Source organism: Wyeomyia smithii, chromosome 2, assembly GCF_029784165.1.
Source record: "Wyeomyia smithii strain HCP4-BCI-WySm-NY-G18 chromosome 2, ASM2978416v1, whole genome shotgun sequence".
In the NCBI taxonomy this organism is placed as follows: domain Eukaryota; kingdom Metazoa; phylum Arthropoda; class Insecta; order Diptera; family Culicidae; genus Wyeomyia; species Wyeomyia smithii.
This window is the reverse complement of record NC_073695.1, coordinates 102,984,218-103,005,245: the sequence shown is the minus strand read 5'-3', so window position 1 is coordinate 103,005,245 and position 21,028 is coordinate 102,984,218. Positions and strand designations below refer to the sequence as shown.

At 38.9% G+C, this 21,028-nt stretch overlaps 1 protein-coding gene across 1 annotated transcript in view; it reads left to right on the top strand.

The window, feature by feature from the left end:
* The window catches only part of LOC129723089 (leukocyte surface antigen CD53), a 33,990-nt gene extending 13,617 nt beyond the window's left edge, over positions 1 to 20,373 (top strand). The window contains exons 2-5 of the mRNA XM_055677056.1: positions 8,107 to 8,295; positions 16,762 to 16,944; positions 17,006 to 17,185; positions 19,710 to 20,373. Coding sequence (XP_055533031.1) covers positions 8,107 to 8,295; positions 16,762 to 16,944; positions 17,006 to 17,185; positions 19,710 to 19,973 — 816 coding nt within the window. The 3' untranslated portion in view covers positions 19,974 to 20,373. The remainder of the gene's footprint in view (positions 1 to 8,106; positions 8,296 to 16,761; positions 16,945 to 17,005; positions 17,186 to 19,709) is intronic.
* Positions 20,374 to 21,028: the final 655 nt, after the last annotated feature.

Genomic DNA, 21,028 nt, shown 5'->3' with positions numbered 1-21,028 from the left:
CTACGAACCGGCTGAAATGAGGGCCAACATATTGTTTACGGTTTTCGACTGAGATCTCAATTTACTCACACGAGCTTTCATGCGTGGCATTCAACATCAGCGCTGTTGCCACAATAGGTGAGACAAGTTAATGAGACAATGATTAGATTACTTTTTTACTGTGTACAATCCCATCGGAACTGACAAGACATTTTCGATCTACAGACGGCACGATAGATAACACATATGGCTGACCAGTTTTGAAAACTCGTTACTCGGAAGGTAGGAACTTGTCATGTCAGTCCGTTCTTGGCAATTAGTTGTTAGGGCGCGAATCGTCGCTAATTTACTATAATTAGGAGCGCAATTCCTGTGAGGAATTGACATGAAATGCTTTTTTAATATTCCATTGTCCCTGAAAAAATGATTCGCGATATTTATAAATGTGGCCGACTAGACTATGATGACATATGAGCCTGGAGGCACTACACCATTAAGACAACGTATCTTATTGGCATGATAACAATACCTACGTGTTTGCTATTTTTACTGATAAGCTTCGTCACATCAGCAAACGTAAGAAATGCAGCTTCGTCTAGTTTGTTGGATGTCTGTCACTGTCACATGATTATGATGTTGTAGAGTTATAACCACGGGCAAGATAATAGTGCAATAAATCTTTGATAGCACTACTTAAGTTTAACAATGACAGTAAACCAGTGCCCAGTAAAAATCTGTACCAAAGCCCACAGTTTTTTAGATTTTGCATGTACGCATTTTGCACTGCATGCTACATCGTGAACAAAACAAAATAATACACTAGCGCCAACTTTCTATGTTATTTTGTGAAAGGAGGTTAGTTTGTATCTTGAGTATCTTATAATAAATTATCAATCAATTAGCTTGTGTGGCTAATCACAAGTGATGACTTCGCAACACTGTCAGTTTTTTTTTATTTTTATTGTTAGGATTTGTTTTCTTCGCAATTGGGTCCTAAAGTTATACCAGTTTTCATATATCTTTTAAAAAGATGCGTTTTCTAAAAAACGTGATTTTTGAAAAAATTTTATCGAAATGTGTTAAATGGCAGTTCGCCCATGTACGTATATGGGCTAATTGTCATTCAACACATGGGCTAATTGTCATTCAACACATTTCGAGCAGTTTTCTATTCTTCATTTAAAAATCGAAGGCCAATGATGAACATTTTTTGAAAATCACGTTTTTCTCAGTGAATTGCACTCTTTCAGCTGATACAAACAATTAAAAAACCGTGGAAAACTTTAGGATTCAATTATGATTTATCTTACAGCTGAACTTAGTAATAACTACAAAGAGAGCTTATCGTAGTAATTAATTTAACCGTTATGTGCTCGACAAAAAAGCAGCCTTACATGCCCGATGAAATACCCGGGTACCCACAAATTAAAATCTTATAACTTTGACAATTTTCATCCGATTGCAATAGGTTTGGCATTAGAACTTATTTAATTTGAATTCAGAGTATAACAATGCTATCCATCGTATTGAAAAGATCCAGCGGCGGTTTGTACGTTATGCCCTTCGAACGCTCCCTTGGCGGCAACCTATGCGTAATACTAGGTACGAGGATCGCTGTCAGCTTCTTCAGATCGACACTCTCCAACTACGCCGAGAAACAGCGCGTGCTATGCTAGTATCAGATATGCTGACATCACGAGTTTACTGCCCTGCCATTCTTCGCCAAATCAACCTGAATGCCCCCACTAGAACTCTGCGAAGGATGCCAGCGTTGCTATTGCCCTTTCGTCGAACTAACTACAGCTCTAATAGTGCCATCATCGGTATACAACGCGCTTTCAACAGAGTATCACAAGCCTTCGATTATCATTTATCGTTTAGTGTTATACGCTCGAAATTTTTGTTACTGTTCCGTCGACTTCTATATTAGTAGCCATTAGGACAAGTTATTTCTTGTCTGTTGGCAGTAGTAGTAAATAAATAAATAAATAGTGGTGCCCCTAAAGAATTTGGTCTTTCCCGGAAATCCGGTTTTCCAAGGATATGTTCCGAAACTGAGGATTTTTATGAATATTTGATAATATGTATTATTTGTACAATTACAATTGATACCTCGTATGAGATGAGTACTTTCAAAACCATGTTGATGTCCAGTGACCTGAAAACGACCTTAGCCGCCATTTTAAATATCTATAAATATGGCGACCCCAGTTTCTGGAAAAGAACCATTTGATTCCCGAATACCATCAATTATGAGTATTTCCGAGATCGGGATGTTACCCAGAAACCGGAAATCAACTCCAAACGCCATTTTGAAATTCAAGATGATTCCGGTTTCCAGAAAACACTTCAAATTGACCAAATAACACCTCATATGAGTAGTTTCGGAATCGAAATGATGTCCAGAGACCTGAAAACGACCCCAGAGGCCATTTTGAATTAAAAATGGACAACTTCCAGCTTCTAGAAAATTACCCAAAATGTTCAAATACCACCCAATATGAGTATTTCCGAAATCGGGCTGATACGCCGGAAACTGGAAGTCACTATCTGTACATCATTCCGATTCCGGAAACCCCCATATTCGATGGTATTCGGCCAATTTTGATTCTTCTCCTAAAACCGTTAGTCGCCATTTTGGATTCCAAAATCGGGCAATGGTTCCGAAAATACCCATATTGGATATAATTAACGAATGAAAGCTTACTGCGACAAACATTAACGAAGCGTAATCAAATGAAAGGGTTGGCCATTTACAAGTCTAACAGCATATATAAATAAAACCACTCTACCGAAAGCTATAGATTGTTGTACGGTCTCACCTCACTTATTTCTGACAGTTCAGGAAGATTTGTTTACAAGGTGTTAGAATTCAGAACGGAAACTCGAATTTTCTTTGTGCGTACTTAAACTATGAGTTACTCAATTAAAGGCTCATGAAAAGCTCGAAAAGCATAAGAAAACAAAATATCCTTTCAGCTCCATCGAAAAAAAAATTAAAAACCGAAAAGTTACCTCCCTGATCTGTCAAAACCCCATTCTAGACGTCATCGTGCAATGATCTATCTGCGTCGATCTTATGGTTTATTTCCACAAACAAGTAGCACACAACCCAAAGGATATCAATTTTCATTACCGTTCTGGTTAGACAAATTAATTCAATCACAAAGCGTGGAGAACTGTTTGAAAACATTTTCGCTCCGTGTGTCAATATATTATTACTCCAATTTCAATGCTGAAATAACAAACCGCCGCTCGTTGCACAAATCCACGGCCACCGATCAAGATATATAGTTGCACTGTCATCAAGTGACTTCGCGTTTCGCTCTCCCATGTGAAAGATATACAAATTTACTAAGAATCACTAAACATATAATGCGCAGTCCATAACATTCCGGTTTCGCAGTAAAAATAAACAACATCAATCGAATAACATTTTAAACTCACTGAACCGTTGCCTAGAGATCGGGTCTCCCACATCAGCACCAGTTTTGCCAAGGGCTGCCTAGAACCTAGTCAGCCTATACACCAGAGAGACGCCGAGACACTCACCGTTAAGGCAACTGTCAACATCAAAACGGGCGAGTTGTATCATTTTGCATTGCCGTTATCCGTTTTGATGTTGACAGTTGCCTTAACGGTGAGTGTCTTGTCATTTCTCTAATGTATATAGCGAACCTATACATTAGAGAAATGACAAGACACTCACCGTTAAGGCAACTGTCAACATCAAAACGGATAACGGCAATGCAAAATGATACAACTCGCCCGTTTTGATGTTGACAGTTGCCTTAACGGTGAGTGTCTCGGCGTCTCTCTGGTGTATAGGCTGACTAAATGTATAGGTTCGCTACTAGAACCTCTTGGAAAAGCAATGGGTGACTGAGTTCAAATGCAGTTATTATCACCGTGCAATTGGGTGATTGTGTTTGGAGCATTAAAGCACAACCATTCAAAACTTATTTTCAAAGAGCACATTGAGAGTATACAAGCCAAGTGCATAAAATATACGAGATGTTTATATCCTCTCATTAACAGGAATTCTAAGCTTTGTTTAAAGAACAAACTTTTGATTTACAAACAAATTTTTAGACCAGCAATGCTTTATGCTGTACCGATCTGGTCAAGTTGCTGTTCAACAAGGAAGAAAACGCTCCAAAGGATTCAGAATAAAATCCTGAAAATGATTTTGAAGCGTCCTCCTTGGTTTACTACACTCGAATTACATAGACTTACTGGTGTTGAACCATTAGAAGCTATGTCAAATAAAATTATTAACAATTTTCGACAAAAATCGTTGCAATCCTCAATTGCTACGATAAGCTCTCTTTATAGCCAATAAGTTAGCAATTAAGTTAGTTGTAAGTTTACTTCCCCTTTTCTGACAAGTAGGTTTAAATACCTACGAATGATTAGTCCTAATTGCGAAAGCAAACAAATCCTAACAATTAAAATTACAAATTTCTAACAGTGTTGAGAAGTCACCATTTGTGATTGGACACACATACTCATTATTTACTAATATTTATCATAAATACTTAAGCTACTAACAAATCCCCCCCTTAAAAAAAAAAAAAGCACAACCATTCTCCAAAAAATGCCTCAACAAACAGCATGTCGTATTATAATTAACCAACCGTATTATAATTAACCATTAATTACGGTTAACATGGATCTGCAGTGAATTATATTAATAAATGGTTTACCTTTTCGAGCGTATGAATCACAAACATAGGGTTTAATTGACCTGTATTATTTACCTACATTAGTTTCGACGAATGATTCACCATACCAAACGTCAAACTATTTGATCCAACGAGTGATCGGCAGTTAGTGAAAAATACACCCATAAAGACATTCCTAACGGTTCGTCTAGCAGCACATCCATTATGAAAATTTACGATTCAATCGAGTTCAAAATGCGTGGTTTTTACGATTTATTGAATTACTGATTTGATGAGTAGTTTCGGTGGCGGGGTCGACCGGTTATCGGTTTCTCCCACTCGACATTATACATTCTAGCGGCGACGTATCGGTTCATGCACTCGAGTTATTTTTGGAACGGGCCAAACGTGGTCACAGAATGTGTGAAAACATATGCTTCGACCGGCTTTCAGGAGAAAAAAATAGTCATCCCGTAAATATAGCCTTTAACATGTGTGTAATATACATATTTCGTGAAACATTGGTAAATTAGTTAAATTACGTGAACGATCTGCCATAATTCATAAACTATCGACAAGCTCGACCGGCGCTCGAAAATAGATGCCTTTTTAAAACGTACAATTCAGCGCGAACGTGAAGTGATTTTGGCTTCGAGAGCTACATGCTACACGCCATTTATTTATTTCGGTCCGGAATTTTCTCCCGAAGACCTGTCCAGTGCTGAAGTTGGAAGCTTATGTTAGAGGCAGGACAACTAAAATAGAAGAAACTTTGTTTGTTGACAGGATAAATGAACATGCATTTCTTCGTTCAGAGTACACTGGTTGCTGGCTTCCAACTGTAACATTACATCAAATGATTCAGTTTTTTCGTACTATAAAATCATCACATTGATTAATTGCCAACATTACAAGCACATTCACAAATCTAAAATATAATCATACTAACTGATACCTAAATACCTGGCCTGAATGAATTTGTAATCAAAAATAAGTATTTAAGTCAGTTTTGAAATTTTGGTGAGATTATCATCACGATATGCTAATCTGTGCAGTTTTTCTTGCACTATGGAAAGGATATTACGGAAATACTCGAATAAAGAAGAGGAAACGAAGTACTGTGGTTGCTTTATAATAAAAATCTGTATATGCTGGCAGTAAGATCTTACTAGGGGGAGGGGGTTTCGAAAAAGTGGAAAAATATGCTTACGTAATTATTGAACGGCCCCTATGTATTGGGCCGCTCTAATGAAATAGGTAAACTGAAAAACGTCAATTAGCTTGATTTTATACAATTAATAATTTGATTTATTGGAACAATTTATCTCGTGGATTCATTAAACGTGCACAGGTGTTGTCGTTTGGTCTAAAAACTGTATTACATTATATGGATTACGTAGTTGGGTCACGTTGCTCCACATAGCTTTCAAAATCACAAACCAAATCTTCTGCGAAATACATTAGCAATGCGGCGTATGAAGAGAGCATTTCAGTTTTTTTCGAATTGTGCACAAAATGAATGGAAAAGGATTTTTATTAAATTCATATTTTAAACCTATAACCTAGAAGTGCGATTGTTATGAAGTTCAAAAACAACTTGTGAGGTTATAAGAATTTACACGAGATTCTACGATCGTTTTAGATAACTCTGGGCAAAGTATGTGAGAATTGTGAGTCTTTTCACATACAAATATTAACGAATTTGACGAACTGAGCCAAAAGGTATACGCAACAATCACTTTTATGCGGCCCCTAAGCGGTTCCGCTGAAATTTCTATACTTACGGACTACAGATTTCCTTGTTTTTTACACTAATTTTCCAGAAGAGTGCTAATTATTCTGGGATTTTTTTAATTAATTAATTAATTCCGAAGGCCGAGTAAAAAATCGAAACATTACTTTCCGGTTTACTGAGTTTTCCTGACAGTAAGTTTTTTTCTGATTTGCCGGTAGGAGATATTTCATTTGTCGTTAGAGAATTATTTAATCTAATCTGTCCTTTTTCAAATTTAGTGAAATCGAGCCAACAAGGTTTAAATTCAAACTAGCGGCATCCCAATTTCGTTTGTAAAATTTCTTTCGATAGAGAGAGATCTAATCTACAGAATTTAAAAAAGAGGTTATTAAATTATGATTTGGTGAATAAATAACTTGTTGAATGGCGACTGAGAAAAGAAAATTTCAAGGTAAAAATTTTTCACAAAACAAGACATCTGTAAACCAAAATAATGCTGAGTACTAAACATGCCCACATGCATCACAGTTAGTTTACATTACGAACGCCTAGACGCCAAACACAATCTAAACAGCCAATGTTCTCTATAGCATTGTTCAAATTCTAATTAAATGTACCACAAGATTTCAACACTGAACTAAGCATGTAGTAGACACATGTTAACATAACCCGAAACAGCAACTCAGCAACTGATTTTTTAAATCGGCAATAGAAAAATCGTTTCATGCGGACTCAGAATGCCATATGGTGTAATAAATCTCGTGCGATCAAGCGCAGGGCAACCATAGCGTGTCAGTAGTATATCTATCTGTGTGTATACTCTCAGCGTGAACCGTATATATATGCAAATACTGTCGCGAATGTCATCTCAGATGCGAAACATCGACTAGAGAATCCGAAACGCTCCTTGCTGTCTACGGATTAAAATCTTCATCGGAAACGTGCGCCTCAGTCTAAATCGACCGTTTCAGAACATTTAATTCAGATGTGGCCTCGCCAAGTAGTCGAAAAAGCTTATATGTGATGTTCATTTGCATAACGCCGATGAACTTCGGGTGAACTGTTGATCCGTGAAGTAATTATTCGCTCTGCAGACTCGACTGTAATGTTTGGATTTTTGTCTACTTGGTATGTTTATGGATCGTTTTTATGAATATGTCCTATTGCATATCAATTGAAAAATCCCATTCAGTCTGCGTTGGATTCAAACGAAAACTTTCGCTATTTTCTGCAGGACATTGAAATAAATAGACTAGCAGTCAGTAAGCTTTATTATTGTTACGATACTATACTACACTTGGATAATGCTCGATTCAGTGCGTTTGCGTTAGTCGAAACTTAACACTCCCCTGTGTATCTTATCTCATGTCGGCTTACCAACTAAATGGCTAAAACATATGTGGTTTAGTGACTGCGAACAATAATAACAACCAGTATTCCAGTTTGCGGTTAGTCTCAGCTCAGGAACGTTGTTTATGTTGCTCAGATTGTTTATATTATTGATGTAGAGAGATTTAATCATCCGCTAAATTGATTACGGGAATGAAGTTGATTCGAATTCTAATTTTGTTTGACTTGTCACGACTGAGTTTACCTTGAAATTTATGAAGGGCTTATGTTTGGAAACTCGTGTATTCGGCACTCTCAACTATCGATTTTGCAACAATACATGTGGTATTTTGAATTTAAATATAATTTTGATGTTAATAATTATAATTTGATTTACAGATCTGTGGCGGCGCTCAGCTAGTTATTGGCGCGTTCTTATTATGGACCCATCAACAGTATTCGACGTTAGTTAACGATCAGTTTTGGCAGCCGTTCGTGGTATTAATAGCACTAGGGCTGGTCTCACAGTTGCTTTGCTATCTCGGCTGGACTGCTACGAGTAAAAAGCACCGATGCTACTTAGGAACGGTAAGTGGTTTTTGTCTGAAGAGTGTTTTCTTATCGAACAGGAAGTGCATCAACACGCGCCATTCGAGAAGGCCTTTCATTGTTATGTCATGATCAAATTTTAATATGTCCTATCTCGACAAGTGTGCGATCAACAAACGCAATTTACTAAATGAATGGTAGAGTAAATAAGTCTGAACGAATGGATATCTTAATCGCGTTGACCAGAGGAACGAGTTTTAAATACGACTGCTTGGACAAAGCAAATAATGTTTTAAGATCTTTAGAAAAAAGTTTTTGGTATAATTGGAATGTATACAAAAGTTGTAAAATAAAAAAAAGCCAATGGTGACATCCATAAATTACATAACGGAAGAAAAAAAATCATTTTGTACCCCCACCTCCTCTTATTTAACAAAACATAATACCACCACCCACCCGCAATACGTAACGCAGTAGAAGAATTTCTTCAATAAAAATGCTCATTTTCGGATATACATTACATAGGCTTCGCAGACTTTTTCGTTACGTAACGCTGATTTTATCTTCCCCCTATCCTATGTAATAATCCGTAACGCCAAGGGTACCTCCCTCACCCCTGTGAGAGCTACGCAATATATGGATGCCGCCTCAGTGACGTGAAGTATTTTTCCTAACAAATTTGTTTCTAATTCAAAAGCGTCATCTTATAACGGTTGATAACTGTATTTAAAACTCATTTATTTCTTATGAAGATACATTCATTACAACAAAAAAAATTTAATGGACACTTGAGAAAGGTCTTTCTGACGAAGCTTTTTATGATGCCGGAGCAAGAGCGGTGTACGGCCTTCACGTCGAATTTTCGAATGCATCTGTTAATTCTACCAATCAACCATTTGGTTGCTCTCCAGTTATTTTTGTATATCAAGAAACTCAAAAACCCAAAAAAAAAACCTTCGATTGGGCAACACTGAGATAGATGGGATCGAATGGTTGTTCAGGAACGTTAGTGTTTTTTTGCGTGATGATGCTTTTTCTGACTAAAACATATACTTTCTATTGCTATTTGTGAGGATTGAATCAAAATTTGCTTCAAACATTCGTTTAGATACAACATCTTGATTGATATCCAAACTTGGGATATTACGGATGTGTTTTTTAAATATCTGCAGATACGTATGTCAATTTCTTGCTCTGCATTTACGGATACGGATATTCGTAACATCCCCAATCCAAAGCACTGGGTTTTGACCATGATTAAGACAAGAAAAGTGAAGTCTTTTTTTGTCCATGACATTGGGGAAATTAGATACAGTCGAAACCGGAACATTTTCGCGTTTAGAATGGTTTACCGTGTACTTTTTGCCGAGATTTTTTGTGCAACTCAGTTGGAACTGTACAATGCGCTTACGCAATGCTTCTTGTTTTGACACCATTTTTGACAGAGCTGAGCCTGCATAAACCAAACAAAAAATACTGGCAGAAGGAGGAGAAAAAAAGCTTACATATACATAGTCTGATTCCACTCAGGGCGTGTTTGTTGTGGAGTAAGATAACCTAAGAAAAATCAAAAATTTTAGCTGTTAAAAAGTAAGATATTCAATGCTCTTTCGTCGTTCGCGCTTATTTTCCGTCGGACAACACTCTTGAGCCCCTTAAATTGTGTTTTTATGCGATCACTTTGTTGTCTTAATTTTTCCCTTCTTCAAATGTTCTACAAAGGTAAAAATAATGTTAATTGGCACATTTTTGTGGGAAAAAATAAAACGCTGTCTTTAAGTGCAAAGGATTTATGAGGACACCGTTGTCCCATTAATTTTTTCTATCCATTGTGCGCCGCCAACACCTCTAGTTTCGCATGCGATGTAAGGTGTAATCGCAGAAATTTTCCGCCCAGAATACCTCTCTGTGTCAGCTATGGTTGAGCCTAGGACAGTTGTGAGCGAATTACGCCACTCCACACCATCGATTCCTATGTCGGCGTTGAGATTCGAACCCAGGCCAACAGCATGGCTGATAGAGACGTTGTGAACTACGCTAGACTGACGGCTAAGATTTCGCCTGTCTTAAGCAACAGAGAACTCTAAGCTGGGAAGAAAAAATAATAGGAGGGTGGCATCCAAGACATGACCGCATGGTAGACGTGGGGCTACGTAAATTATTATTCATCAAATTCTCAGTTATTAAATTATGTCAGTGGGATATCGTACGCGGTCTGACTATGACGCGTTTATACGATAACTGTATGAAATTTGCAATTGTAGTTGTAACTGGCCTTTTTCAAGGTTTTTACACATATTTGGAATACGTTAGTGGAAGATTTTCATTTCATTGCAACCATGCTTGTCTTGTCATTCTCCTCAGTATGTGGAAAGAGCGGAGAAAAAATTCACCGCGCACTTCCCTTTCAGTATGTGCCTGCGTGTAGCAATGCATTCACCACAGTGCTTCTTTCTCCACTCCAAAGTGTCTCAACCAACTTACAGAGAGACAAACACACTTCCAGCTCACCCCACATCTGATAGAAACAAGAGGGGTCGGTTTGGGAATACCCTGTATAGCCTATACCCTATTTAACAAGCCACACACACTATCGACACAGGCACAGGCACGCTAGACATGCACACGCTAGACATGCACACGCTAGACATGCACACGCTAGACATGCACACGCTATATAGCAAACCCCGCACGCTAGTTACACACGCTATATAGCAAGCCACGCACGCTATATAGCAAGCTACACACATTATATAGCAAACCACACACGCTATATAGCAAGCAACACACACTAGCCACGCACGCTCTATAGCAAGCCACGCACGCTCGCCACTTCCTGGCGGTGCTAGTCTGTTTCAATTTCGAGTTGTATTCACCCAACGGTATTTGAATTGGATTACCGCTGGTCCAACTCAGATCGAAGGGAAGCTAACACTATCACCGCCGCTGTTGCCCGCTGCTGATCCACGCTGCCTTCGCCTGCTGCCATCGGTGTAGATGTCAGCTGCTGCTGCCTACTGCTAGTAAACTGATTTGTTTGAGGAGAAACAGTCTCTCATATAGCCCAAAGAGTGCACTTGCGGCTAACTAGGTACTCCATTCTGTCGTCCTTTTTAGGGAAAGGCAGCAAGCGACCAATCAAAAGTCGAAATTTGCGTTTCGACAATGTTCAACAATTTTCAATAGTACAATATTTTGAACAATCAGATTACAATTTTCTGCATTTGGACGGGTGCTTAAATGATTTTCCAATCGATTGCTGCAAAAATGACAGAAATCGGTTGAAAACTGACTGAGTTTAAAACGTTTGAAATTGGACAATTTTCGTGACGCTCTCGATGTTTTCGGTTTGTAAATTGGATCCCTGTATTGGAGGTGAGTCCCTATATATGTTGCCGTAAGACGTATTCTATGTCAAAACCTGCCGGGATAAAGTGTAGTCCTCGTGTAGCTACACCGCGAAAACGAAATCGACATAAGTAAACTCGACCGGCACTAGCAACGCAATCTATTTTTTTCTCCCAATCTCCTCTCCTCTTCTGCCATGCTCAAGAAACATACTGTAAAAAGCACCGCAGATAGCTCTGCTGTGTAATAATTGTGCGTAATGTCCATACGTGTGAGAAAGTACACCATAGTTCATTGTCTCGCAAGAGAGAGATTTCAGATTTCACCGCGGTGCTTTCTGGAAGCTCGCCAGATAAAAATCGTCCGTCGTTCTCTTCTAGCATGTGCGATGATTTGCTCTTTAGTGTGAGAGCATTTGTTTCCGCAGTGCAAGTATGTTCTCCTGCACTTTAGAGATTTTCTGAAGAGAAAAGACAAGCATGACTGTGGTTAAAATCCGCTACAGATAAGCAGTTGTTCGAAACTCATCACAACTTGACAATAACGTATGCGTTAAAAAAAATGGTTTTTTTTTCGGATGGTGGTAAAAAAATAACTAAGACAAATAGTTGAGTTTGATAAATTTTACATGAAAGGTAATTGTGTTAGCTAATTCGAAAAAAAATTCTACGCCCTTGCGTGCGGCCTTCCGGAAGTTAACCGGAACATTCAACATGGCGGACGAGAACATGCGCGTAGGTATGTTTTTGAGTTCTTTCTTCGTTTTATTTATCAATTTCTCCTCAATTTTCGCGACAAAATTGTTGGAATAGATCTCACGCTTCAGGTTTGCCCAGAAATCCTCGATGTGGCGCAACTTGGGGACGTTGGTCGGGTTCGTCAACTTGGGTACCACATCGATATTCAGCCGCTCCATCTCCTCTAACGAACGCTTCGAGTTCGAGTAGTGAGCCAACACCAGATCTGGCCAGAACACCGCTTCTTGGCCCTTATGGTATTTCCTGATTAACGACGCAACTTCCGGCAGGCACTTCGTACTATAAATTTCCCCGTTCACTGACCTCCCGGCCAGGCGTTCGCATCGATGTAGCCACTTTTCCCTCCGTCTTCTCATTCAACGGTCAACGGCCGCAGGGTGGCCACTCAAAACCAATTTTCGATTTCCCGCTTTTTTCCCGGTTTTCCCGGTGATATTATTAAATTTTCCCGGTGTTTTCAATAGGGTGCCATATAAACGTATGGGGAAAATTGAACCATCAAACAACATTTTGCGTTAGGGAATAAAAAAAAGTCCTCATGCCGAAATCGATTTCAAGCGGACTTCGGGAACAGAAGCCTCAAAGTGACCAATGAAAAATGCACATGAAGACGTCTAATTTTTTATGGCAAATGTCGTTGGAACGCATGAAACGTCGAAATCTCGAAAAAAATAGTTTTAGAAAAACGTAGACATTCTATTACAATAATTTCGATCGAGGTGTGGTAAATTCAACCGACACCCCAAATAAATTTCGAATTCGAAAAAAATATTCAATATAATCAGATTAAATCGTGACTTTTCCTGGAATATCGCATGATAAACTACGAAAATTCTGAACTCCGCGTCAAAAAAGACGCGTAAAAATCACACCAAAAACTACGTAAAAAGCAATTTTACTATATTTCCAAACGAACTCATGACTGTTGTTAGTTATTCGATTAATTTCATTCTAATGAAATCGTCTTTGTTCTGCCAAAAAATTAAAAAAATATTTTTGCTTTATCTTTTAAGTTTTTGACTGACATCAATTTTACATCATTTAAAATAAATTTTTTTGTTTCAATGAATATTTATTCCAAGCCTAGCCATTAATTTGCTACAACTTATCTATAGACAAGGTTAGTACAAGTTTTTGAGATACAATTTTTTATTGATTTCACTAAAACTAGAACGGCATGGTATTTTCACATTTCCGCGTAAACTGAATGTGGAACATTTAGTTTCGATTGATTATAACCAACATTATAACAACATAATAACAATTTTAAAAGATATTCTCAGACGCAACACAGTTTGACAAAATTTATTATTTTTTCACTATAAAACATTAATTGAAATTATGCACTCTTATAAAAGTTCAAATAAAAAAGCCCGCCATATAAATGTGCTGCTTGTAATTGAAATCTCATAAAAAATTGAGTTAAATTATTCTTCCGATCCCGGAAGCAGGGAGCAGGTAAGTCTGGTCCAAAATAAAATTCATTTTAAAGATTCCGATCCTATCTCTATCAACTTTACCCGATCCGATGTCAAACACTATTCACAACCTATTTTCATTATGCATTGCGCGACACTGATAGCGTCGTATACGATGTTTTGGTAATCAAAGTTTTTTCCATCTGATTCAAAACTAAGTAATCCTTTTTCACGGAAAATATGAGTATCCATTCAAGTAAGAACATTTTCTTCAAAAACCCTACAAAATATGTTGCCTTACAACTGTTACGGAACTACAAAATGTGCTCATTAGATTTCATTCAACGCAGGTCAGAGTTGCCGCAAAGCCACTGTCGGACTTTGGCTGAAAACAACAACCAGCTTTTTCATGACCTGCAGAGTCAAGCCAATTAGGTCATCATTTTTTTTTTAAATACGAGTTTAGCGTAGATACTTCCTTAGAAGTCGTTGAACAGATGAAGCTGATGACATGCCGAAGGATGAATTTCCCGGTGTGATGCCTAATTTCCCGGTTTTCCCGACTTTTTTCCCGGTGATTCGAAATTCCCGTCTGTTTCCCGCTTTTCCCGTTTTTCCCGGTAGAGTGGCCACCCTGCGGCCGTCTGGAATCGGGCTTTCTTTGAATGCTCTGATTGCTGTCCAATAGTGCCAATATGTTGTAGATGCCGGAACGGGCGTATCCGGTGTTCACGAGCTACCGCTATAGCTACCACTATAGCATGATATCACAGCATAATTTCAAACTTCATACTCCTGTCTGCCACCAGTTAACGTCAGAACAAATAGAATTTTCCCCCAGTTGCACAACGGCAATGTGCAACACGCAACAGTTGCTCTCTGGGTACCTGCTTTCATCGAATACAAGAACAATTCGATTGTCTTGCTTCCAAGCCGCAACACGACACGATACCTGTTATATTGTTGCGTTTGTAATAGCTCTATTGGCCCCGAAATGAAATTCATTTTTCGTGCATTCGTATTGCGAAACGTACTGAAATAAAGGCGAAACTAGTTAAAAGATAGCTTGAAAATACACATCAGGAACAGAAAGTGAGCTTGTGATTGGATAGCCGCAGCTTTTCAAATTTTTCACTGGTTTTCAATTGAAAAGAAATGACAATTATTATACCAAAGGTTTGAGAAAAACTGCACCTTTCGATTACGACATTAGTGTTTAGGATTTGTTTAATCAAAGTAACATTGCATGCATTCAGAACTACACCTGTTCTCAACTATAAAAGCGAGCTGATGATTGGTTGAATGCTGCGAAAAATTTTTTTAACTCAACTTTTGATCAATTTAATATTGAAAAATATGCTAATTATTATATCACAAGTTGAGTCAACCTTCACGATTCGATCAAGATATTGACATTCAAAATCCATTCAGGGATAATAACATAATATGAATTTCAAAAGGGCACATTTTCGTTACACTTTCCACAGCCTGTCACGCTACTAAAGTAACACGTAGTCCCACGTCCGAAGACTGGTAAAGCTTGACATCACAGCAAATCTTCTAACTTTATACTGCCAGTTAACGTCACCACGAAAAAAAATTTCCCCCAGTCGCACATTGGCAATATGCCACACGCAACAGTTGCTCTCTTGGTATTTGCTTCCATACGACTCGAGAACAATTTAATGTTCTTCCTTCCAGGCCGCAACACGACACGATACGAGTTATATTGTTAATCGTTAAAAATCTGTCCACGTTGTATGTGGATGGCCCCTTATTACTCTTTAAATAGAAAACAGAAAAAAGCGTGCATTTTTGCATTTAATGATATACTATTATGCACTGAATATGTCTAAACAGAATCTTTTTTAATTAGCCTGATTTGGGAAAACTGAGAGCCCCACATCAAAAGTATATTGAATAAACGATGACACCCCGTTAGGCATACAGACGCGAGGCATACGGACGCGAGGCATAGTACGCTAGGCATAATGGACGGCAAGCATACGGACACGAGGCATATGGACGCGAGGCCGAATGGACGCGAGGCCGAATGGACGCGAGGCCGAATGGACGCGAGGCCGAATGGACGCGAGGCCGAATGGACGCGAGGCCGCATGGACGCGAGGCCGAATGGACGCGAGGCCGAATGGACGCGAGGCCGAATGGACGCGAGGCCGAATGGACGCGTGTCATTTAAAAAGCAATACACTCGCGGCCTTCGGCCGACTCGCTGTTCGGGCGAATGCTGTCCTTACTCGCTACCGCTCGTTCGGACTTAACTAAGGGAAGAAAACTCTGTTTGAGTAGACCTAGCAAACCAGTAGATCAGTCGTTTGGGTGCAAGAGGCCGCCGCTTCCGACGGCGGGTCGGCGGCCGGCTCGGACTGCGGAAACCACGGCGGCTTAGTGCCGCCTCGTTTCCTTGCCCTCGATTATGCGTCATCGCCGCATGATTTCAAGGAAGGTATTATACCCAACTTAAACTCTTTAGGAATATAATAACACCTGAACTACATTATTGGATCTTATGCGATCGTACAACATCGTATTCGGCCTCGCGTCCATTCGGCCTTGCGTCCATTCGGCCTCGCGTCCATTCGGCCTCGCGTCCATTCGGCCTCGCGTCCATTCGGCCTCGCGTCCATTCGGCCTCGCGTCCGTTATGCCTTTTGGCAGTATGCCTCGTATCCATTATGCCTCACATCCATTATGCCTCGCGTCTGTATGCCTAGCATACTATGCCTAACATCCATATGCCTAGCGTCCATATGCCTCGTGTCCCGTCCCCGAATAAACAAACCCTATACTGCTTTCGATCTCTAAACATACGAAATGCTGATGTCAGGCAATAAGCAGTTATGCATATCGAAAGCTGATGGTAGAATTTCCGAATTCTACTTCGTATTTATTTTACTTTTTTTCCTCCCCATTAGTGACAAAAAGCCTGTTGACTAATAAATTTTCATTTCTGTTTCCAGTTTTGCGCTTTTCTAGTGATACTTATTGTGACTCAGTTTCTCATCAGTGGTTGGGCGATTGCAACCAAAACACAGCTCATCACACCGGCCGAGCTAGCCATCGAGGCCAATTTCGGTCAGTTCATCGCGCTAAATGGCGCTTCTAAAGATCAAACGCACATCTGGAACCGATTGCAGCGGGACGTAAGTTGGAAATTAAAGCGTTACTTTACATATGTTCGTAACTGATACCTGTCTATTTTAGTTGCAATGCTGTGGGTTCAATGGAATCCATGACTACAAAAAAGTGGGTGTCCCGTGGTCTTGTTATGATCCTATCAACAGTAAGGTATATAGTGTAGGATGTATGCACAGTTTCGTCAGAAGTATCGAGGTCAACATGGTCCGAGTAGCGATAGTGGCGATAGCTGCAGCCCTTATACAGGTTCGTATTTTTAATTAGTGCCAGTGACAGTGATGTAACACGAGCTCGGTTGAAGCGTATCGCTTTTGCGTTTGATGCTAATAGTTGAAAGAGTTGAACTGAAAGGATTTTGCTGTTAGCCATGAAAAATTAAAAATGTTCAACACGCATAAAACTTAATTAGGCAGACATTAGTCATCTCATGAAACGTAGACGCACTGCCGAGTGATGATTCCGTCCGCCTCTATAGTGGATAGAGAATTAGTGGCACAGATTTTTGTGTGGCTACCGGCTGTCTGATCATCTATGAGACATGTTCTGTTCATACAATCGCAGAGTTAACCTAGTCTCCCCGTTCCCAACTGAGATTTCAAAATAATCAATCGTGAAATGGTGGGTGTATTTTTACTTTTCGTTTTATTTTGTTGGTTTCAAACGCCACACATCTGTTTGCTTCCGTTCAATGAAACGGTTTGTTTTGAGACAATTTTACGATTTCGCTCGAAACGCACGGTGATGGATGCGTGAAGCCGGCTGTGTTTTTGACGTACAACTTCAGGTCGATCGCATGGAGTGGCGCCGTGGGAGTTTCACACTCTTAGTGAACTTACTATGTGGCATGTTTAGGAAACTGAGCACAAGCGTTAGTCGTAAAATGAGTGTCAGTACTGTGAACCTGAACTATACTTATAATGACCTATATTCAGTTAGTACCTCGTATGCAACAAGCTTATGCCGAATTTTTATTTTCAGAGTTTTTGATAACTTTCGAGACTTTAAATATTTGCAATACGATCATTCTTAATCTAGGATACACCAAACAGTTATGAGAAAGAATAAATTCGAAAGTGTCCATTGAGTAAGATATCGAACGATACTTATTTGCAAATCCGCCTGTAAGCCCTCAAATAACGCAAGGTCAATACATGTTACAGTCGACACGACATGGTGTCTCTTGACAGTCTACTTGCAACACGATATTTGTGACCCGTGCGCGGTATGATGTTGGGTGAATATAAGAAGAGCGAAGCGTGGGATTTTTTTTCTAGTCAGCTCTTGAAATTTATGTGTGTATCTTTTGTATAGTGACACTGAAATCTCAACAATGGCACGTGTTAATTGAATATGCAGATACTTGGCAACAGCTACTAAGAACGAATTTAAACTTTGCGAGTAACCCATAACTAATTTTCTTCTTGGCTATGTTGTTGATATATGCATTGGTGCATTGTCAAGTTTAACTATACAAACCCAGATGTCTTGTACTGCAATGGGTCGTGGTTTTCCCAAACTTTACGTCACGTTTTTTTAAACAAAATACACGTCTCTACTTAAGATAAACACTGTTTATTTTACTATTCAATTAAGCTGAATGAAAAGTATTTATCCTCTGTACAGCTTGTTTGAACTGAATTTTTATTTACATCGAATTTTTGGCACGATTGCGTCATTTCTGATGCCTTCCTACTCATCTCGTTTATGAAGAAGATCATACTACACAAGTTTGCAGAAGATTCTTCAAAGTCACTATAGTTTTGAGGCGTACAAAAAATTCATTTCGTATTTTTCGTTCTTGTTCCCAACTAAATTTGGTTTTCATTTTTTCATAATTTTAAAGGGACTTAGAAAAAGTAGACGCACCAAAACAATCGTGTTCTTCAAACCTAGTCGAAAGATGAAGATCTGCCGGCTTAATAAGAGACAAAATTCTAAATTTATACCAGACTTTACAGATATCCATGTAAGCCTGTCGCATCATGCAAATTAACAGAACGACAAAGGTACTTTACACTTCGTTGATATTCATTCGAAAACCCTTGTGGAAAAATAATATAATCTGTGTGTCTTTTTATAACGTCAAAAATTCTCGACAGGGAAGGTTCACGATAAGTTGTCTTTGTGAATATTATGATTCGATAAAATGAAAGCCTTGTACAGAGGTAAGGGGCGGAACGTGATTAGAAACTTTCTTGCTTTATAATTCACTTCAAATCAGTGAAGGTATTAAGCAGTTACATAAACTTTACGAACACCGACTTTCCTATCAACTATGTTAGCCCCAACCCAATTTTGTAACACCAGTATACTTATTACTGTTTTCTTAGATTTGAAACCCAACGGTTGGTGATTACTACTTTAATTCAATGCATAGGGTGAATGAGGACAGATTCGTCACGTTCGCTTATGCATTCCTGAATTACAAGAAAAACATATTCTCATGCAAAATAAAGCTCCTTTTATTGTCGATACAGTACATGTAAGCCGCAATATTTAATAAACTAAACTGAAAAAAATAAATACCAGACCAATTTTAATCTTTCGTTAAACATACGATTATATATTAGTTAACTTTTCATAATGTCGATCAACGCCATCTGCGGATTTCTCTATGTTTATAGCATGAATAGAATGTACTAAAAAAGCTCTGCACAACAGAAAGCACCTTCTTAGCGACACCGAAAAGCTTTGCACTTTCCTATCGCTTTACATCGCTTGGTTGTACTCACACCTCAGTAATTCAATATGATTTCATCTCTCTTTCCAGAGTCTTGGCATTTTCTGTGTCATCCAACTGGTGATGTTGCTCAAGGAGCCGAAACTGATGCTTCCCACCGGGAATAACCAGTCGCTCCGGGTTAAACGAACCCGGGAACTAGTGCCACTATCGTCGGAAGCTGCCACCACCAGCAGTACCCGCACCATGGCTTCGACAATTCCGACTATGACAATCCACAGCAGCAGCAGTACAAAACCGCCGATTGCAACGAAACCAGTCGTGCCTAAAATAGAACATCCCATAATTAAATGACTGCCCCAGTATCCTCGGATCGACCAAGCTGCATTTTTATTTTTTATTTAATTTAATATCGTATATATTTTAACGCCTCCAAAAGCAGTAATCGACCGGGACAGTAACATGCCCTCAAACTCAACAAAACACCAGCCAACAGCCATTTCGTCCATATGTTCGTTATTACAATTAGTGATGAACGTGTACTTATAACACTGCATATTTAGTAGATATATAGGTTTTAAGGTTCATCGACGTAGTTGTTATCTCTTTTTAACATAGCTACCGCGCATCAATCAGATTTAGGACTAGTAAGTAAGTTTCGAACGTATTTAAATCGGCGAATGTACTTATATATACTACAACCCAAGAATAATTTTCAAATAGAAACCAACTCAAATACGGACTGCATAGTAAATAATCCATCATCCGAAAACAATGACTGATAGCGAACGAAATTACATGGGGTTCCCTTTCAATAGAGATCTTAAAATAACTTTATGATCAATGTAAAAATGCCTCGGCAAGATTGGTAGTAAAGGTGTGAATGATTCCGATTTTTGATTTTCTTATTTACGGTACGATGTGTTTCTTCGGAAAATGTTTTCTGGAGTTTGCAACCAGCGAGTTGACAAAACAATCTTGTACTACCGTTTCTGATTAAGCGTCAGGTAAACAAATTATAAAAATCCCAAATATTTGACTAGAACTGTTAACCCTCTAGTGCCCAATACCGCCATTTGGCGGGCTTCAGTCGAAGTTCTAAAAAGCTTCAATAAATACATAAAAAGTGTTTATAATGGTTCATAGTAATTTTACCGAAGCCCGTCTAGAAATTAACTTGGGCACTAGAGGGTTAAAGGATTGCTAGACTTTTCTTTTTGCCAAAAAAAAACACAATCGAACATTTCATTTCAGCAGCCTTTGAGGGCTGAAAATCAGGACAAATTATAATGCGGCTTAATAACCTTCTAAGGACAAAAGGGGCCATCCACATTCCGCGTGGACAGATTTTAGCAATTTTGACCAATCACATATTCTGGCAACATCGTCAATGGCCCTCATTTATGTTC